The sequence below is a fragment of the Poecilia mexicana genome, unplaced genomic scaffold, assembly GCF_051168715.1.
Source record: "Poecilia mexicana isolate PSO_F unplaced genomic scaffold, ASM5116871v1 scaffold_2, whole genome shotgun sequence".
Taxonomy (NCBI): Eukaryota; Metazoa; Chordata; class Actinopteri; order Cyprinodontiformes; family Poeciliidae; genus Poecilia; species Poecilia mexicana.
Window position 1 is genome coordinate 42,542,786 of NW_028263371.1, and position 15,904 is coordinate 42,558,689.

Genomic DNA, 15,904 nt, shown 5'->3' on the forward strand with positions numbered 1-15,904 from the left:
CTTCCACCGCTGTTTTATGTCAAATGTAACAGAATACACACTTATCACAAAGTTCTAATTTTGTCCACTGATTATTTTCCCAAAAACTCTTGGAGATCATGAAGATATTCTTTTCAGGCTTTTATTTCTCGAACGTCCTGGAAGTGCTATGATGCGGCCTTGGAGTAATTTTGGAGTCCGTTGATAATGGCTCTCACTGTGGAGGGCCAGAACCCTTAGAAATGGCTTTGTGACCCTTTCCAGATTAAATAATGCCAGTGACTGTTTTTCACCTGTTATTTAATTTCTTTAGATGGGGCCTTGATGTGTTGTATTTTAACTTGCTTCATGTTACCAGACGGTTTATATTTAGGTGATTTAAGACAATAATCAGCCCTGTGTAAACACTGCTGCTAAAACAAGGGAACATATTAATTTTTGTTAAAAATAAATGAATAAATGAATGATAATCAAGAGTAAACATGAGCTAAATTTAGGAATAGTACCAAAAACCAATATATGTCCTACCTGCTGAAAGAGAGAGAAAAAGCTGTATAGCTTCAGCCAGCTGACCGGCAGCATGCAGCCGCAGGTTTAGAAGGATCAAAATCCAGACCAGATATGTTGGCAAATTTTCCAGTGTCTTATCAAAACAACTAAATTGTAGGAACCACAGGACTACCTGTTAATTTTGAGGCCTTGATATTGGTAATCCGTCTGATTTGCCTTCAGCGCAGTCTGCCTCAGAACATTGATTTTTCCTTTCTTTTATTTTTTAAAGTAAATCTCTCAAACACTCTTGTTTCTGTCTTTTCTTTCAGCATGCAGCTAGAGAAGAAATCCTTGCCAACGGAGGGAGCTTGTCACATCATCATGGAGGTACTACAAGCTGAAAATTTCACACTCAAAACATTATCAGTTGCCCCAAATATACATAAACCTTCCTATTGGATATTCTTTTGTCCATCATATATAAACATGTTGATCTGGGATGCGCTGATAGCCATGCGGGCTGCTGCGTGCCACGGAGCCGACCGTGCTCTAAATGCGCGTTCGGACCCTGCTTCCCTTCACACGTCCAGAATCCGCTCCTGCAGCTCGGATGAATGACTCCGACTCGTTTGTTCACTTCAGCAAAGCGTAAGCGCGGGAGGCCGGCGAAACGACTCCATGGGGCCCCATCCGGGACAACCGAGTCGGCCGCCTTATCTATATTGCCATCCGCCTCGCTGTTTTCATACATCACTTCAGGCTATTCATCACACCTGTCCAAAACAGTATGCAGTGAATCAGCTGCAATATTAAATCACAATTTTTCCCGAAGGTGGGGACGGGTTCAAAATTAAAAGATTGCTAATAAAAAGGAGGCAGTGGGTCGGGGTAAATGATGCCGCCGTTATCGCCGGCTCTACGCTGACCTCCAAGCGGTGGCCCCGTCACCCCCGAGCGGCACGGGGGAGGTGACGAGCGGGGGGAGAGGAGGGGATATTGATGCAGCTCCTGTGTGCGAGGCCCACTCTGTAATTGTGATTAATACCAGCAGCGCTCGCTATCTGAGTGCAGACAGGCCGGTTTGTCTGCCCACAATCAGCGCTTGACAAATGGAGCCTGTTCCTGCAGGTTTTGTGTATCAAACAGATGTAGTCAAGAATGGTGAGGTGGGAGGGCACTGCAGGAAATCTACATTTCTGTGGCCCCGTGTTTACAGCAGGTCACTGCTGCGCTGAGTGGGCAGAGGAAGGATTTCTGAACACTTCCTCTGCAGCTCCATCGCTCGACCACCTCGCTCTGTTCACCGCTGTTTGACAAAAGTATTTAAAAACTCAGGAATCTGCGTTTTAAATAAAATTATAGACTGGTTGAAAACCCAGAAGTCCAGGGCCTCATGTCATCTGTAACCAGGTGACCATGTTGGTAGTTATGAAGAGTTCCTCAACATCAGTCATCAAGGAGCTTCATCAGTCTAGTAACTCCTCACTGAAGCTTCTTGGACAATAGTTCCTGCTCGTGTCCTGGCCCCATTTTGTGAGAGAGGCGCAGTGTTGAGGAGCGGCGGCTCAGCTAACGTTCTCTTTTCTCTGCATGAATGAGAAGAACAGCACAACTTCAGGGTGGATTCCTCTGCTTCTGCACTTCCCCACTGGCCCAGTTCTTTACTTCTTATTGGGATTTGATCTAATTAGCCAGCAGTTCTGAAATGTGACATGGTTTTCATCCAGCCACACCTCTGCAAATACATAGACAGTGCTCAAAATTACTGTCATTTTCAGCATAACAGTAATTATGTGATGAGGTTATTCCTGGCAGTTGGTTGCGTTGGAGTTTAGTTGGGCATTTCTTTGAAAAACACAAAAGCACATCACACTTTGTAGATTTTAGATTTTAACTTGCAAAAAAAAAGTACAACTATTTATTAGTTCATGTCGCTTAACAAATATGTTCTACGTACGTTGTCTATAATATACAAACACATTGAACATTGAGGTTTGTTGTGAGATGTCAAAATGTGGGGGGGGGGGGACATTTTCAAGGCGCCGTAGGAGGCAAATAAATGACCTCATTTAGAGAAGTTCACTTCTTGCCTGAACTTCTGTAGACTTTTCCACATGTGAAATATGAATTTCTCTCTCTGTTTTTTTTTTTTTTTTTGGGAGGGGGGAGGGGGGGAATCTCTGAAATAGCTACCTGCTCTGCTTTGCATGTCTCAGCTGCACAGACCAGGTCTGGGGAGATTGATTGCAACAGAAAGCAAAAAAGAGAGAATATGACAAGATAGATGTGTAAATTATCACAGTGATGGAGGCAATGATGCAGTCCCAGAACCTTCTGTTTTCTTTCCTCTTTGAGAGGAGGGAGGGACGGTGGTGGGACAAGAAAGAGACGGAGTTCGGAGGAGGAGGCTGTTGTAGGGGGGGCGTGGTACGTTCTTGGTTATTGGGCAGCAGCTGATTGGTCCCTCTGCCACCATCTGGAGGTCTGTGTGCCGCCGAGGGTCCCTGGTGACCCTGCTGTCGGCCCTGTTTTGTTAGGAGACGGGCGTTGCTGCCCTCGTGGCTGATCCCCATCTGGGTTTTCCTGGCTGCTGTGTGATATCATGGGGATGTAATGTGTTGAGGGGAGGGTCCTTCCCTTCTGACACTCTTTCAACACTGCGGCTTCCTGCTAAGGATGAGGAAGAAATCATCGCGCTGACTCTGTTTCGAGCTTTTATATCTAATCTCAGGTGTTGAGCTCTGAGCAGCACCTGTTTAAGCTTCTCCTTTCTGTTTACTTTGCGTTTCTTTCACTGACACAACTTTGAATTGTTTATATTTATCAAACTATGGTGGCATTTTTTTATACCCTTTTCTTTCCTGTGCTGTTTATAATAAGTTTTTCAGTAATGCTAATGTTATAGTGGAACCACAGATCCTTTTCTTTTTAACTAAAACTTTTACTTTTGGAAACTGTGTGGTAACTCAGTGATTTAATAGTTAATTAGTTTGGCTCTACTTGGCATGGAAGGATGAATCTATTTGTTAGAGATTTATCTTTTTTTCGCATCTCTATAAGTAAGCTCACAGGTGTGTCTGAATTATTTCATGTCCGTAGTTTGATAGAAAAAGTGATATGTATATTGTATAAGTTTATTAGACAGTGATGTATTTACAGGGCTTATTTCTTTTAGTTTTGATCATCAGTCATTTGAGCTAGTGACCTGAGATTTAGTTCGAAAGAACGTTATATTACTATACAAGATCTGTAAGGGAAAAAATTACATTAATGTATAAAAAATGGTATGACATTTTTGATATGATGGTAAACAGTTTTTGCATAATAATGGCAAGTCTCAAAAGTTTATTCACAGAGAAGCTATATGCAAGCAAATGAATTGTCATGTTAAGTGGAAAGATAAACATTTACAAATGTAAATGGGATCTCACTGGATACTTCCGTCTTAATCTAACTAAACTTGAACTGTTTTTCAAAAACAAATTGACCGTTTTCTGTTTCCACATTTGAAAGGTTTGCTGTTTAAATTCATTTTGTTGATTAAAAACAACAAACGAAAAACTTCAATTCTTTTTGGGGATTCACCTGAGTTCATCCCAGCTCATACATGACCTCAGTTGATGTGGGAAATTATTTAACCTTTGAAAATGTGCATTTAGTTTCTACATACTGAAGGAATGAGCTCCAGTCGGCTGTAAAACATGGAGTGAAGCAGAAATGTTTTGTTTTTACTTCAGAGGGAAATGAAAGCCTGTATTAATATTTGTTTACATTTTCCCCGCGAAGCACCACCGGTTGTACTTGAACCACGGTTAAGGACCACTGCTTCATGCCAAACAAGAAGGAAAACCATTCAAAGCACAGAGGGAGTCCTCGGCTGCTGAGCCGTTTATCTTAGCAATATCAGCTTTCAGCACCACATTACTCTCACTTTTCTGCCCGATGCTAAAAAAAGTAAATATTTTAAGTTATTCAGCTTTATTGACTTTATAAACAACAAGAACAAGTAAATGTTCTTGGTTCATTTCTTTAGCACACTTCAAAGTTCCCAACCAGACCTCCTGCTGGTTGCAGATCCTCCACTGGGCGCCGACTCTGATGTGTGTGCGTGTGTGTGTGTGTGTGTGTGAACAGCTGCGAACCTCCCAGGCAGCCTCGCCAGGTTTTGTGGTGAAGCTGCTCTCCCCCCTCAGGTTTACGTTTCATAGGGAAGCTCAGCGGTGGCGGCGGAGAGCCAAAGTCCTGCTGACAGAGGAACATAGAGCCGGTGTGGCCGTCTCTTGGCCGTCATGCTAACGCCAGGGAGCCGAGCTCAGGACAGCTCGGCCCCGTAGGTCAGGAGGAGCGGCGTGCTCATGTGCAGGGAGGGAGTTTGACTTTAGCGGCGGTCTCGACCAGTGAGGGAGCCGGGAACGGACCGCCGCAGCCGCCAACCGGCCCCTCCTCTGGGAACACACAGAGCCTAATGAGTTTGATAGTCTGCTGAGCTCCATAAATCATGCCATGCAAAACATTTCTCCTCTCTGAATAAAAGCATTTATCACCCTCTGTTTATTCACTCACTCTCACAAGATTGATTGGCTCCCAGCAGCCTGCTGAGCAATCAGCCATGCCGATTCCGCCGTTTCTCCCCCATGGTCGTCTTCCTCCACTTATTTATTTTATTTTTCTCTTCTGCCATTCAGTGGGGAAACTTCGGAAGGAGTGGATGAGGGAGACCGTCTCCAACGTCGGCGTGGGGATGCTCAAGTCTGTCAAGGACTATGTTGACCCAAATAACATCTTCGGCAACAGGAACCTCCTCTAAGTCCATGTCCCCATCCATTATCTCACCTTCTGTTTCATTTTTTTCTAAAAGCTTCCTGTGCATTTTGGACTAACGGCTACTAAATGTGAATTTAAAACACAGATGTCCATCAAACATGTCTCTCGGTGCCATTTAATGATTATTCACTCTTCTCTTTTACCATACGTCGCACTTAATCTGCTCAGCTTCTTCTAACAAGATTCAATGGGTGCAGCAAAACATTGACTTATCTCAGATTTGCTTCCTGAACACCTTTGCCAACATAGAAGAAGCTGTGTTATGGTCCTCCTGTGAGTGTGTGAGTGAGTGTTTGGCACTACTTTAGTGGTAAGTTTCTAAAGCTCTGTGCCTTTCTAAAGCTTGTGTCTGCCTTTCCTTCTCCTTTGTGTCCCACATTTGTCCTTTTCTCGTCTCTTGTCGTTCTGACCTTATGCCATATTAGACGCGTTTCAGGACCGAGTGTATCTGTGGGCGCCTGTCCTCCCGCCCCAAGCAGTTTGGGTCCACCTATTCCAAGCAAATGTTTCGTACGATTGCCGAAAGAAATAAGCATACCTTTGTGTGCTTAGTTTTTGTACTGAAAGCTTTTACATGGAGTGGTTTGTAACTAATGAAGAGAAGTGGAAATTGAAGCCATTTTGAACACGTTTCTGTTTTGGAGGGAGGGGCCTGCGAACGGCGGTGCTCACGTCGAACCAAAGACTTGAATCATCAGATTGTGTCTGATGCAGTGCACGTCAGAGGTTTACTCATCATTGGCATTAATCTTGAATTTTTGATCTCTGATTGATTTATCCAAGCTTGGAATGCTTATGTGACAACTTCAAATAGTTTTAGAAACAAGAATTAGATGAAGACGTTAAAGGGTTCAGCAGGATTCTTTGTGAATTCAGACTTGACTTTTTGTAGCAAAGCCCACAAATCTTTGCTATAGTTAATGGCAGGGTTTTCCAAAAGCTCTGTGTTAGCCTGCTTTATGGACTCTAAAACTAACTATAATCATTTCCTGTTGAAAGCTTGTTGTCTGACTCAAACGTGACTGACTGTGGCTGAAACAAAAAGCTGGGTTATGTTTAACAACCAGCAGGAAGCCTTTCAATTTAAATCAACACTGTCAGTTACGCAGTTTTACCAAAGCCACTCTGGAGAAAGGTTTTATGGTCAAAGGAAACAACAGTGGAGCTGTTCAAAAACAATCATGAGATTCATGTTTGGGGGAGTAAACCAAACTGAGTCTTCCAAACTGTACCAAATGTCAAGCGTGGTGGCAGAAGCATCATGCCGTGGGCTTGTTTTGCTGTCATACAGTTGGCTCCAACAGGACAATGATTCCAAACACACATCAAACTGATTTCAAAATACGCAATGTAAGCTAGGATTAAGATTTTGGCTATTTAAAGGAAAAAGGTGTTATTAAACACGTTTTTAATAACGGAGATTTCTCTCAATGATGAGTGCAAACCTCCTAGTGGCACATCCTTCATTGTCATGCAGTCACTTCATCAGCTAAACTGTATTTTTTTTTTCCCTATTAGTATATGCAAAGATTCCCATCCTGACAGATCCTGACATGTAAATATTTATGACTGTTAACACATGCTAAGACATTCTGCTCAAAACCACACGTCTTTACTAAGTTTGTTCCTCGAAAGATTCCTCGAAGAGTCGAGTAGTTTAGTGTTTCTATATTGTCCAAAAGCTTTTATGAACTGATACTGTAATGTGCTACATTTTGATACTCGTTCTCTGATCTTTGCCTCCTTTTTTTCTGGTCCACTCTGTCCCTATGTTGATTAAATACAACAATAAAACCTTCTCCAGATAACTGAGTTACCTGAGACCTGACTTTTTACCCCATGTGTCAAAAAAAATAAATAAACTCGCCTTTGAATGTTAACGCTTTTACCTTTATTGTTTTTGTCAAATTTCCACTTCTCTTAACATCAACATTGAGTACATTTTGTCAATGCTGTTTGTGCAATAAACTGAAGTAAAAATCATTTAGCATCGGGGCTTTTTTTTTTTCATCATCTCGGTGCACGCACAATCGCAGGGCAAAGATGTTCTTGCAGCTCTGAAGTCTTAATTTATTCTGGCAGATGTGCAGCGCGAGGTCAGCAGAAGCCTGAAAGCAGGTTTGTGTTTGTTCTGCCTCAACATGCGCCACGCAGAGCTCACGGTAATCCTGCACAGCAGAGTTGAACAGGATCCGCTTTTTGCTTCCTGTCAGGAAAAATCCACCACCCCACCTCCCCCAGACCCTCTCCTCGCTCTCGTTCGACACACACGCTCTCATTTGGGAGTCGTCCTCACCCACACATCCGCCCACACACAGCTGACTGACGTCACAGCCAGCCAGCAGCGGCACAGCTCAGCCTTGAGCGGTGAAATTCACTGCAGCCTTTGGCTCTACTTTAAGATTTTGTGAATGGAAACAGCTGATGCCGACAGAAAGGCAAAGGAGCATTCAAATCCAAAACAATTTTAATAATTACAACAGTCTTTTAATTAAAACACATTAAAATGGTTAAAAGAAAGGTCTTGATCTTCTTTTGCATCGTTGCCCATAAAATTTCAAATGCATTTCAATAAAATGTGCTGGAATCTGCAGCATTTCATTTTTGCATTTTTTTAAAGTGCAGATACTCATCAGTCCACAGGAGGTCAGCATCACACAGAGAGAAACCTCAACTTTGAGGCAACCATAGTTGGTTTTTTTTTCTCTCTCTCTTTATCCTGAATATTATCATCTATCTTTTTGCACAATTTCTGAACAAATCAGTTTAAAATGTTGTTTCTTTTCAAGCCAGTGCATACGGTTTGCACTTTAAGCCAACTATTTCTACAGACTCTGAAAGTTTATTTGGACAGAGGTAGGTTTTTCAGTCGTTTTCAACAGTGGTGTAAAATTGTAAATTGAAAATGTGATTTTCATTTCAAATTATAGCATAAAATGTGTGGTGCTTTATAAACAGCCCCTTTTACAGTAAAATAAATAATAAAGCAATGCCTCCACAGCCATGAGAAGTCGTTTAACTAGTTAGTTGTGCGTGATCTAATATTGGTGTAAATCCAGCTGTTCTCTGAAGGCCTGAGAGGTTTGTTAAAGAACATTAGTGAACAAGCAGCATCATTACGACCAAGGGGACTTGGTACTTGGCAAGGGAAACGATCTTTCAGCTGCTTGAGGGCAGCCTGGCATAAAGGCATAATTTGTTCCCATTTCTTTTGTAGGTTCTATGAAAAAACAAATATACCAGCACAGTTTTGACAGAAAATAGTATTTTAAAGTAATGGCAGGGTAGAGAAGGTGAAAACTGAAGGCATGGTGTTCTGCAATATGAACTCTGTGTTCTCTCGCATAGAAGAAAGAAATGAGCCCGATTTGTGGAAAATAATTAAAAGTACAAAATCTTGAGTACAAGTGGCTGAAATGAGCTTCCTCCTTCAAGAGGCCGGACTTGATATTAGGACAAGGATCTCGGGAATCCACATATTTGATACCCCCAATCACATATATCCAATAAGTGGATACGGTGGGGTTAACGTTCATTACAGTCCTGATGTTCAGGGTTGTAAGGAAAGTGAGTAAAAAGCAGCCAAAATCTAAAGAACAATTTGGAAAGAGCTTCAGAAAGTCTGATGAACGGACTGATCAAGACCACCTTCGAAGATTACTGGATAATCTGCATCTTTGCAGGCAAGACCAGGATCTTTAAACAGCGTTGTATGTCTTAAAAAAAAAAAAGTTTCTCTCCTCTGAGATGTTCTCTGTTATTAACACAACACATAAATATGTTAAATTCATCCTTCAGGAATCTAAAAGTTTTTTTTAAATTGTGTTTTATTGTGATATTTCCTCACTGGTTAGAGCATACACAGTGCTGTATATGCATTGTGTTTCATTGTGTAATATGTATATAAACCTACTGAGACATTTTACATACTTAGAAAATCAAATCATCAATGGCTTTAGCCATGTTTATTTATGAGTGCATGTGAACTTCTTCTGTTCTTGTATCTATTTCTTTAGCAGTCTATAGAGAAATTTTGTAGCAAAAAGAAAATGTTTATTCAAAGATTTTCTATCGCTAGGTCTTGCAGGTGTATGGACGTTTTGACATTTTATTACATCACAAACAAACGTCAATGTACTTTGGGGGGAATGTTACACGTCTGATTAACTTGAAGTAGTGAAAGTTGCTGAGCAGATAGAAGAGTTTGGGCTAAAGTGATCAAGAAAACAAAAATAAATGTGGATGCATTTCTATTTAGCCTCATTAATCTTCTGCCCCTTACAATGTTGTTGCAATGTTTTATTATACTTCTTAGTTCTTCAGAAACAAAATAAATCAAAAACATTTAGCTGATTTTTTTTTTTTCTTTATTCAAACTCTGAACAGAAACAGAAGCACATTTGCCTTTTTCATGCTCTGGCTTTCCCTCAGATTAGCCCGTCTTGAATAAATCCAAAATCCAAACCGGGAGAGAAATACAGGAGGAAAAAGGAAAAGGAAGAGGAAACTTTGTCCACACGTGGAGCTCTAATAGAAAAATAGAAGAGCAAATGTCCATATGTAACTCACGCAGCATAATGCAGGAGAATTTAAGTCATGCATGTCTGATGAGATAAGATGTGCGCTAGTCAAAAATACGAGGTATTTGTCGGCTCGCTTTGTTTGCTACATCCTCAGCAAATTGGTTGGAGTCGAGACTGCATTAAACATGCGATTCTGGTCGTTTTCTGTCGAGCTCTTCAAATAAAACACAGTAGATCCATGCCTCACAATGTGCACAGTCACGTTAGAAACGCCGGCCCACAAAGCTACAACACAACTCATAAGGCATACCCATACTCAGAAATAATGCAGTTCGAATAATACCAAAGGGAAAGCTTTGATATTAGATGGGCACTTCAGTTTTCATGTGTCAGTCTTCTGCAGGAAGGAAAGTTCTCAAACGGCAGAATATGTAGGCTCTGAGCAAAGCTGGGAAATGAAAGAAAATAAAAACTCTGCGGCTTTCTACAGTTTTAAAAATGAAACAAATGGATTTAGTCGGAGTCAGGCTGTCGACGGCCTGACTCTATGAAAGCTGTGCTTTAAGCAGATCTGTGCTTGACTGAAACACCCAGTGACCTGATGGTGCCTTCGGATGGTGGTCTGCATGAAAAACAGAAATGCTTTCAATAACTTCGTAGCCTGAAAGAAGGAAGGAATGATACAGGGAAGAAAAGAAGATAGGAGACAAGTAAGGGGGGCAGAAAGGGGACAAGGGAAGAAGGAAGGAAGAAACAAAGGATACAAGAAAGCAAGAAAGGATATATGAGCAAAAAGAAGGAAGACAGAGAAAGGACAAAAGGAAGAAAGTAAAGATAAAAGGAATGACACAGAAGGAAAAAAGAGAAACCATAAAGAAGAAAAGAAGTTAAGGCAGAAGACATAAAAGAAAGAAGCAAAGTGGGGAGAAAGAATAGTAGGACAAAAGGAAGTAAACACAGAAGGACAAAAAGGAGGGAGAGATGATGTATAAAATCAATAAAGAGAAAAAGAAAGGACAGGGAAGAAATGACAGATATAAAAGAGGAAATATGAAAGAAAGGAAGAACATAACATCAAGGCAATGAGAAAGGGAACCATGTCAAGAAATACAATATGTTTCTTTCTTTTTTTCCCCATACTTTTCCTGATTTGGAAAAATATTCCAGATCTTACAAGCTGTGTGTGAATCCTGTAAATATCCATCTGATTGTAATCTGACTGTACAGATTATATCAAAAGGGTGATTCGTTTCACTTTAATGGTTTATGAACAGCAAACCCAAGAGAAGAGAACAAGATCCACCTCGAAGGCTTTCCAATCGCTCCACCTGGTCTCTCTTGATGATTCTGCACAAACCTAAAATGCTTCAAACTTCCTTCTTATGTGCAATCTCAACATTTGTGAGTTATAGAAGCTCGAGTCTGACTCCCAGCTAATATAAAACTGGCACATTGCCACTTGAGGTGCTGAATAGCTTAATAATTAACCAAAATGTTGACTTCCTAAATGTTAAGTTCAATTTATGGCACCTATACCTGAGGAAACATCCAGTGGGGTACAAAAGGCGAACCAAGATCTACACAAAAGGAAATTGTTGTTTTGCTCTGCATAATCCAGGTCCCTGATAAACACGGTGCTGGTTTTAAGACGTGCTCTAGTGGTGTGTGCTGCTAGAGCATTTCTGCAAAGAAATAATGGGAGTTCAGAACAGAGACTAGATATTTCCATGTCCTGGTTTAGATTACCAAATTAGTTCTATTTGCTAAATGCAGGAATGGGAGACATGTCCGGAAAAATTATGTTTTTGTCTTCGAGTGCATTTTTAAAATTTTTTAATGTAAACTGGCTTCTTATCTTGGTTTTGGAGATATTGGCTTCTTCCTCGCTGATTGACTTTTTAGTTTGTGTCAGTACAGAACGAAAGCATTTTTACAAGATCAGCCAGCATCTTTACAAAGTCAGGTCTCTGGAACATGGAACCCGTCTCCTTCCTGACTGGATTCAAATTTCTTCAGAATTTGAAGAAAGTAATATTAGAATAAAAAACATATTTCTCACTATTCTGGCATTTAGCAAATCAAAGAGATTATGGCAATCCTAACCGACCTAAAACAGGAACCGTTTAGCCTGATTTAATGTCAGCCAGTGAAAAAAAACAAGGATTTTCATGTGCCTTTTCAGAATGATTGAAAATATCTGGCTTCAGCTGTATGTAATCTGAGAGCATTCTCCAGATAATGAGGGACTGCACTGTGAAAGCTCGCTGGATCACAGAACCTCGGGTTCAGGATTCATCCGGGCCACAGAACAAATCTCTACCTGAAGAAAATCTGCCAGAATATGGGATGTCGGGATGCTTTTAAGGCCTATCTAGTCATTGCATACCCAAACCAAGGGCTGCGTCTGTAACCTTGGCACAAAGTTGAGTGTGGCCCTCATCTCCGATCCTTGTGGACGATCTGGTGAATCTGGTTCTGTTGGCGTCTTTCAAGACAATGATCTTTATCATAGACTGGAGCTCACTGCAAGGTGAGAGCAGCCGGAACGAGAGTTTGTATCTCTGAGGTCAAAGTCTTTAACCAGACCAGTGTGGACTGTGCTCTCCAGTTTTAAGGGTAAGTCACTCCTTCAAGCAGAGGAGTTGTGTAGCTATGTGCTTTGCTCATGAATGATGGTGTCACAGAGCAGAAGATGGGCAGAGAGATTTGGGGTCTCATCACTATTGAGAGAGTTCCTACGGTTTCTTGAGGTAAAGAGTCAAAACAGCAAAGTTTGTGATGTATCTGTTTTTTTTGTTTTGTTTTTTTATGACTCTCACATGTTGCCATGAGAGATGAATCGTGGGAAAAGGAATGAGATCCCAGAAACTAACAAAAATGATCTTCCTCCGAATAGAGGTAAGGCTCAACCTTAGAGTAGAGCTATCGGTCACAGATCGTATCTACTGGCTTCCAGGGTCTTTTTTGAGGTTTACTGGAGCCCCTCCTAGAAATAGCAGATCAAGAACAATTACTGGAGGAATCTTATATCCCTTCTGGCCTGGAACTGCCAATACACTGGAGAGTTTCGCTGGATTTTTCTTCCACATATATTAGGAGGAAGACAATAGATGACCACTAGAGCTGTTCTTTGCACAGGTATAATATTTTTTTAAAGCCTGTTTGGCTTTAATTGATCAGAAAGAATAATCATGCAGGAATGGAGTTGATTATGTTTCCTTTTTTTGATAAAGTTAAGTGATTTTTATGACATTTTAAATTTTCTTTGCTCACTGCAGCCTTTTATATTCCAGATAATCATAACGGTGAGATGAGCTTTTATCATTGTTACAAAAGGCAAAAAAAAAAAAAAAGATACCCTGAAAATGTCTAACCATGGCTTTTGAAATAAAATGTGACATTTTGTGTTCCGGCTGTCAGTACTGAATCATCAGAGCTGAAGTTTTGCCCTGCAGAAATCCATGTGATATGAGAGCGACTTTCTCAAGGCACATTGTGTATGTTTGTGTGACAAGAGAGGCCCCCGTACGTATAAAACTCGGCCAAAATATATTTCCATTTATCGGTTATTATAATTCTTTGCGGCAAACTAAGGGGGTCAAGACATAGCTGCAATCGTTGGTTTTACAAATTATGGCAGAAATTCAGCACGGTTCAACAAGAATTTCCATAACGTGAGAACCTCACACAGAGGCCATGCATTTTTCAGTAGGATCTGGAAACAAGGCACAGGAAGGGAGGGAGCACATAATTCAATTTGCATTGCAAGCCACAAGTCCTACTGTTTCTACACCTCTTCATCCTTCAGAAGAGGCTCTACCACCACAATCCAATCCAATGCATAAAGTTTCAAACAACTCAACAGCTTATTTACAGATTTACAAAAAAAAAAAAAAAAAAGATTCTTTAAACTCCGGACAAAATGCGAGCAACACAGAGAGAGATACCAAGAGCAAAAATAAAACACAACAGAGACAAACACTCTTTGTGCCTTTTGCCAAAGAAAAAGTCAGAGCAACACAGTGGTTTGATTTTCCCTCTCCTCCCCTGATGAGGCGTCATCGTCTGATCTTCAGTCGCTCTGATGAGCCGGCCAAATGCGGCGACGTCAGCCTTCAGCAGAAAACCTGAAGGGGTCGCGCCACGCTCCCGAGTGTTAAAGCTCATCTCTGGTTGCAAAAGCGAAGAGGAGCAGAGCCCAAGAACCTCTGCATGCGCTGCCTCTGCTGCAGGCTGCATTCTGGAGAATAAAAAAAAGGCCAGGGACGTGCCAGCTCTTCGACAGAAGCTAACTGGCCGCCTTGGATGGTGTGCTTTCAGAGTCGCCGCTACAGCAGGGCGTGCTGCCGGCTTTGACCGCCGGGCAGGATTTGGTTTCCGTGGCATCGTCATTGTAGGGGCCGGCATTGGCGGAAACGCTCTGGCCACTTTGTCTCTTCTTGTTCAGGTCCTCCCAGTTGGCCCTGTTTGCTCGTATCATATCAACCATCGGCTGAAGTTTGGGATTCAACTTGACAAGAGTCTAAAAAGAGATGGGAAAAGGAGAGAAAATCTTTAAAAACGGATACATAGTGAGACAAAAATGATTCATTTCAGGTTCTATGATTTTGTGAAATCACTCACTGTGTTAAAATGTGTATAACTGATCATACCCCGGCGTTTCATTAAGAAACGATTGTGAATTATGAAGTTATTAAAGTTAACTCTGGAACAGAGTTAAAAAGTATTTCTAGAAAACTTGGATGTTTCTCTCGTAGCCTAAATTTGTTGCAGCTTTTCAAAGTTTCTGAGGCAGTGAGATTTGAACGTACTGCTGCTTAATAATGAACTCAGGCTCAGCATTGTTCATCGAATGAATAATTTAAGGAAGAAGAAATAAAACAATATATATATAGAGAGAGGGAGAACAACCCACAACAAAAGTGAAAACAAACAAGCACTTGATAGCTGCAGTCCATCAAAACGCCTGCTCTTTGAAGATTAGAAGCACGTGTGTAACTGAGATTAGTTGCTGTTGTCATTTTTTTCTCTGCTCAGGTGTAACTGGCAGGGTAAGCAAACTTGTCAACCTTCCATTTGATAAATTACCAGGCAGATAACAGGACGTTGCTTCTCCAACATTGTCTAACAAGTCACTGTAATTACTTATTGTGTCCATTAACTCTGTTTCATATGCAAATATAACATCTGCATGCGTCCAACTCACAAAAGAGAGGAAATGAGTGTGAAAAGTCTGGAGTTAACCCTTAACTTTTAAACAACAAAGTTAAGGGTGGGTGTAAAAGGCATACATCAAGTTACATATTTAAAAACACACCCCGAGGACAGTTTATCAGTATGGCACCAACAAGGTGTACAAAAGGTAACTCAAAGTGCTTTACAGAAAAATTTTTTTTTTTTGAAGGAACAGAAGTAGTGAAGATAACTTAAAAGTAAAAAATACATTGAAAGGATAGTAACAACATTTGTCATTTGTGAACAGAAATATTAATCTGTGATCCTGACTGAATATTTTTTGATAACAGTTTGCATCTCCACCCAAAAGCTTTAATACCTCCACGCTTGAGATAATAAACAACAAATTTACAACATTTACGTCTTTAAACCTCTTTACTGGAGGTGCTGCACAGTACACTACTTCACTGGGACAGACAATGTTGTTTTATGGTCTCATATGCAGCATCATTTTGTAAAACAATATTATTTTTTAAAAAGTCTTCTGAGGCCGTTGTGCTGGTTTTTGCAGCAACTGAAGGCTTGCACAATTTTTGCCACCCATGTCAATACATATTTAATAATTTTGTCTGAAAAAAATAAACGAGTAGATATACTATCTTATCAAAATTTGTAAAAAAAGAGAAAATACAAAATGCCCCCCGAATATTTGCTGTGGTTTTGCTGCAAAGCTTCCAAAGTCTCTTTGGGAGGTTGTTCAGTTATTTGCGTGGCACGATCGCTCCATTATTTAGTCTCAGAGACACAGAAAGAGTCTACTGTCGCGTGCTGGGGTGTGAGGACGGAAGCTTATATAATCAGGGATTATTAATATTCCACAAAGTAGGGAGCCACCACACCAGGATGAGGAG

The 15,904-nt window shown here is 40.9% G+C and overlaps 2 protein-coding genes across 2 annotated transcripts in view; one reads left to right on the forward strand and one right to left on the reverse strand.

The window, feature by feature from the left end:
• The window catches only part of agps (alkylglycerone phosphate synthase), a 51,105-nt gene extending 43,827 nt beyond the window's left edge, over positions 1-7,278 (forward strand). The window contains exons 19-20 of the mRNA XM_015001325.2: positions 801-858; positions 5,157-7,278. Coding sequence (XP_014856811.2) covers positions 801-858; positions 5,157-5,278 — 180 coding nt within the window. The 3' untranslated portion in view covers positions 5,279-7,278. The remainder of the gene's footprint in view (positions 1-800; positions 859-5,156) is intronic.
• A 2,117-nt stretch (positions 7,279-9,395) lies between these two features.
• pde11a (phosphodiesterase 11a) overlaps positions 9,396-15,904 on the reverse strand; it is a 40,258-nt gene continuing 33,749 nt past the window's right edge. Inside the window, exon 20 of the mRNA XM_088001070.1 lies at positions 9,396-14,340. Coding sequence (XP_087857196.1) covers positions 14,107-14,340 — 234 coding nt within the window. The 3' untranslated portion in view covers positions 9,396-14,106. The remainder of the gene's footprint in view (positions 14,341-15,904) is intronic.